The 4867-nt window shown below is 53.8% G+C and overlaps 1 protein-coding gene across 1 annotated transcript in view; it reads left to right on the plus strand.

Moving 5' to 3' along the window:
* Nucleotides 1-393: 393 nt before the first annotated feature.
* The window catches only part of slc13a1 (solute carrier family 13 member 1), a 6831-nt gene continuing 2357 nt past the window's right edge, over nucleotides 394-4867 (plus strand). Inside the window, exons 1-11 of the mRNA XM_019881751.1 lie at nucleotides 394-865; nucleotides 1195-1323; nucleotides 2061-2358; nucleotides 2972-3005; nucleotides 3093-3159; nucleotides 3305-3447; nucleotides 3542-3661; nucleotides 3730-3828; nucleotides 4330-4431; nucleotides 4509-4600; nucleotides 4672-4766. Coding sequence (XP_019737310.1) covers nucleotides 761-865; nucleotides 1195-1323; nucleotides 2061-2358; nucleotides 2972-3005; nucleotides 3093-3159; nucleotides 3305-3447; nucleotides 3542-3661; nucleotides 3730-3828; nucleotides 4330-4431; nucleotides 4509-4600; nucleotides 4672-4766 — 1284 coding nt within the window. The 5' untranslated portion in view covers nucleotides 394-760. The remainder of the gene's footprint in view (nucleotides 866-1194; nucleotides 1324-2060; nucleotides 2359-2971; nucleotides 3006-3092; nucleotides 3160-3304; nucleotides 3448-3541; nucleotides 3662-3729; nucleotides 3829-4329; nucleotides 4432-4508; nucleotides 4601-4671; nucleotides 4767-4867) is intronic.

A 4867-nucleotide genomic window follows, 5' to 3' on the forward strand; every position in this document is an offset into this window, starting at 1 on the left:
GTTGACCATACGCGACGCTGCGGTGCAAACGAGACGAGCGCAGACTTCATCAGAGCCGCTCGCCGGGAGGCTTCGTTTGGATCGGGGCTCGGCGCACTTCCAACATTCACGGCAAACATTCCAAAGAGAGGAGCGCCGCGTTGATTTGCCACACGCGCGTGACCTCGAGTTGAAATCCTGCTCACGCACGCCACCAAATCCATCTGAGGGCGACGAGATATTTGTGGGTCGCATTCTTTTCTCACGTTCATAAAATGTTATTTCAAATTATTTGAAATGTCATTCGATACATATCCATCCAGCCACGATCTGGAGATTGTACAGAAGACAGAAAACACGTACGTCGCCTGCCAGGAAGCGTGTGAGGTGCGGCCGCTCGCCCTTCTTGAAGACAACAGACAAAGTTTAAAGGTCGTCGGGTGTGAGAGCTGGCAACTGTTTAACCGGAAGATAAGAAGCTCGAGGAGACAAACCCACCGGCGACCGCTGCCTCGAGCCCACCAAGCCTCAAGCTTTCAAGCCCTTTTGACCGGAGCCCAGGTAAGACTCGCAACTTCGGGGTGGCGCCTTCAGAAGGATTGCCTGTAGCGCTGGTGGGGGGGGGGGTGCTTGGTTTTGGCTTTCATTGTCTTCTGTGAACAGTTTTAAATTGTGGGGGAGTGGGGAGGAATCCAAGAAAGTTTCTTGTCTTGCAGTTGCCGTCTGCACGTGGCGGGACGACGAGACGACAAAAGAAGAAGAAGAAGAAGCGGAAGGCAGCATGTGGAGGAAGTTGCGGAATGCGGCATGGAACTATCGGCGTTTGCTCTTCATGTTGGCGACGCCGCCGCTGTTGCTTCCTCTTCCTCTCATGATCGCCACCAAGGTGATCGTCGCGGTCGCGCGGTCGCCCAAACGCTGGAGACGTTTGTTTCAAGAAGATTGAAAACTCCCAAAATGAGACTGGCGGCCAAAGATCAGGAATCGTTATTCCAAAATGTTTGGAAAATCTTCACTTTGATTGATGATTGCCTTGTCGCGAGATAACGAGTCTTTTCATGACGGCGTGCGCGACGCGCAGCGTTCGCCAGTTCAGATCGAGAAATCATCTTTAACTGGCAATCCGTTTGCGCGTCCATCTGGAAATCTTGACGGCCTCAACCGGCACCTTCTACTTCTTCTTCTTCTTCTTCTTCTTGCTCGGCTCCACGTCAGGAGTCGTATTGCGCCTTCGTTCTTCTTCTGATGGCCATCTTCTGGACCACCGAAGTCATCCCGCTGCCCATCACCGCCATGTTTCCCGCCATCCTCTTTCCCGCGTTTGGCATCATGACGTCGTCGCAGGTCAGGTGCATTGTACACTCACGAAAAAAAATTTGCCGGTAAGGTCGCGCGGCTCAACATTGTTTCTGACCGCGTGCGGGGCGGCCCGCGAAAAAGACAGCGAAGCGAAGATTCGTTCTCGTAACGTCTGTAAGACATTTGTGCTTCTGACATTGTATCGGCAGCACTGTTCTATGACCGCGTTATGTTTTTCGGTAGCAGGAACAGACCGGCTGCAGTCCGGACATCACGTTGGCAAGCAAACTGCAAGCTCTCCCCTTGCGGATGAAGTCGTGGTCCGTGCGTGTGGCGTGGGCGTCCACGTGTGAACTGCCCTCTCTTCTCAGTCGTGAAAAATATTTTTCACATGAGCACGTTTCGAATTTGCTCAATGAATCGAGGTCGACAGCGATTCAGAGGCATCGTCCCACCCCCGGTGTCGTACGTATGAATAAAATCCGTTGAGCTCCGACGCACTCGTACGCAGAGTGCAGAATTTTTCTGCCCGTGCCACAATCGAAGCAACCTCAGTGACATCACACCACCCGCGCTAGGAGCGACGAGGGCTTTTCATCCGTCTCAAATCGAATTGACTTTTTGTCAGCAATTTTGCAGACGCGCCAGGAGCGCGGCAGGAATGCCCAGCGAGGCCGAGCACATTGAGCAAATCGGCAAACACGACCATTGCCCCGGCACGAAACAAAGCAGGCCGGTCACTCAACAGAATATCTGTTGCGATGGTTTGATTTGTCCAGCAGGTGGCGACGGCGTACTTCAAGGACTTCCACTTCCTGCTGATCGGCGTCATCTGCCTGGCCACCTCCATTCAGAAGTGGGGGCTCCACCGCAGGGTGGCGCTGCGACTGGTCGGCGCCGTGGGCGTCAAGCCGGCCTGGTTGACGCTGGGATTCATGTCGGGCTGCGGCTTCCTCTCCATGTGGGTGCACAACACCTCGGCCGTGACCATGGTGATGCCCATCGCCGAGGCCGTCCTCCGCCAGATCCGGAGAGCCGGCGAAGGGGGCCGCGGGGAGCACGACGACCTGCAACTGGCTGGTAAAGCACAATGGCGCCCTTTTGAAATGAATACAACATTGTTTGGGATGAGTGATGACTGTTTCGTCGGGGGGCGGGGCTTGTATTTAATCAGTGCTGCTGCACCCTTTGTGGTTACTCTGATCAACGAGGCAACGAGGCCCCTCCTTCGATTAGTTTGAGGTGATGTTGAAGAGAACGTTTTTTCAAGAATCAAGTCCATCTCAACAACACGCACACACGCACAAACACGCACGACGGTCTGAGGGAGGCGTTTGGTTTTGAAATTGGATGCTTTCAACTCATCTCGGGGACCGTCGATTGTTTTGGACGAAGTGGCTTCTGGTGTTCGTTCTTGGTTGAATTCAGACATTGCGCATTTTTGAGGGAGAAGGCGGTGCAGGCAAAATAGGATCTTCTTTTGACTCATCTTCGAACATGAGCGCCAAAGCCGAGTCGATTTGCTCCCAAACGGCAGTGCAGGCGGAGCACGCGGACTGCCGTTCCGGTTGTGAGCGTGCGGCAGGTGCACCGGGTGATTCATTTTGCAGTTGATTGCCATGAAAAAAATGAGATGTTCATCCCCGTTGTGTGTGTGTGTGTGGGGGTGTGTGTATGTGTGTCTCACCTGCAGTGGTCCATGTTGACAAGGACAATGAAGCTGTGGGGTACGTCTTTTTTCTTCCAAAACGTTTTTCTTTCTTGTCAGGCACGTTCAGAAGAACAACATGCGCATTGCTCTTTCTTTGTCTCAGGGATGAGCAGAAACCTCCAGAAGAAACATCGTCATCATCATCTTCATCAACATCAGAAGCCACTCAGGTGCCAAAACTCAATGACTCCTACTTGTGTGTGTTTTTTTTTTTTTTTTTTTTTTGTGGCTCGACTCACCGGCGGGCGTGCCGAGTGAATTCCTTGTTGCAAACTCAATCTGGCTAATTTGAATGTCTTCAATGATGACCGTCAGGCGGCGTGTGTGACGGCGCCCCCTAGCGAACCGATGGTGGCCAAGGCCATGTGCATCGGCGTGGCCTACGCCTCCAACATCGGCGGCATCGCGACCTTGCCGGGAACGTCGCCCAACCTCATCTTCTCCGAGTACCTTCACCAGTGAGTCGCCGGCGTCGCGGCGCGTATCGAAAGTGAAAGCGCGACGATTCCGAGGTGTTGCTTCCCTTTCGTCCTCGGCATCGACGCGCTGGAGGATTTACCCGGAATGCCGCTGCGTCGACTTTGGCAAGTGGCTGGCGTTGTGCTTGCCCGTCAGCGCGCTGGCGTTGCTGCTCACGTGGGCGTGGCTCTGCTGGCTCTTCATCGGCTCCGAGTGAGTCCCGCGTTTTGACGTTAGCCCGAGCCCGAGCGGCTGAACGCTCCATCTCTCGTCCGACCTAGCCTGCGGTTGCTATGGCGATGCCGAGGCCAACTCTCCCAGAGGGAAAAAGCCGCAAGAAAAGTCATCCGAGACGAGTATGCGGCGCTGGGACCCATGAGGTGAGCGCTCGCTCGCTTGTTCATTCGTTTCGGTCCATTAAGTCGCTCTTTCGTCCGTTTCACGCTGGCTTCATTTCACAAATCGATACTTTTACGTCGTTTCGAAATTCATGTGTCCACTCACCGGTTCATCCAGTCATTCTGTCAATGATTCATTCATTCATTTCACAAATTGTTGAGTTGTTTATTCATGTCGCCACCGGTTCATCTCAACGTGAATGGTATCGGTTGCTTAGTCTTAGTCGATTTTAGGTTCGGGCGTTCACGTTCCCTCTTGTTCATTTCAGCATGAATGCTATCGTCAGTTATCTGTTCATCCATTCATGTCATCCGTCGTTCATTTGGCCATTCATATTCATGAACGCCATCACTTTAGTCGCTCGTTCACGTTGTCGGGCGGCAATGAATCGCAACCGAAAGCCGATCATGGCTTCATTTGTGGCCTTCGATGACCCGTTCATGCCCCGGCACCGAGGTTCACGTGTTCATCCGTTCGCTCAGTGGTCAGGAGGTGTTCACTCAGGTGGTCTTCTGCCTGATGGTCTTGCTGTGGTTGACGCGATCGCCGGGTTTCGTTCCGGGCTGGGCCGCCTTCTTCCCGCGGTGAGTTCGCAGTTTGTGGACAGCTGTTCCCCCCCGCGCCCATCGCTGACTCGGCTCGTCTCGCTCCCACCTCGTAGTCATGCCGGCTACGTGACCGACGCCACCGTGGCCCTGGTCCTGGGAGTCCTCTTCTTCCTGGTGCCCGCCCACGGACCCTCGCGGAAATATGGTGCGAGCGCTCTCGGCTCAAACTTTCAAATGTGAGGAAGGTGATGAGGATGATGATGCGTGTCCATCCAGAGAGTATGATCTCCTGGGAGGAGTTCCAGGCCTCCATGCCGTGGAAAGTGGCCCTTCTGGTGGGCGGAGGCTTCGCCCTGGCCGAAGGCACAAAGGTGCGTCGAGTCAACCTCTGCCTATTCATGAAACGCCCTTTTTTTTTTTTTTAAAAGCATCCATTTTTTTTTTCCAAAAAACTTTTCCCCCCCCAGCCAAA

Source organism: Hippocampus comes, unplaced genomic scaffold, assembly GCF_001891065.2.
Source record: "Hippocampus comes isolate QL1 unplaced genomic scaffold, H_comes_QL1_v1.1 scaffold299, whole genome shotgun sequence".
NCBI lineage: Eukaryota > Metazoa > Chordata > Actinopteri > Syngnathiformes > Syngnathidae > Hippocampus > Hippocampus comes.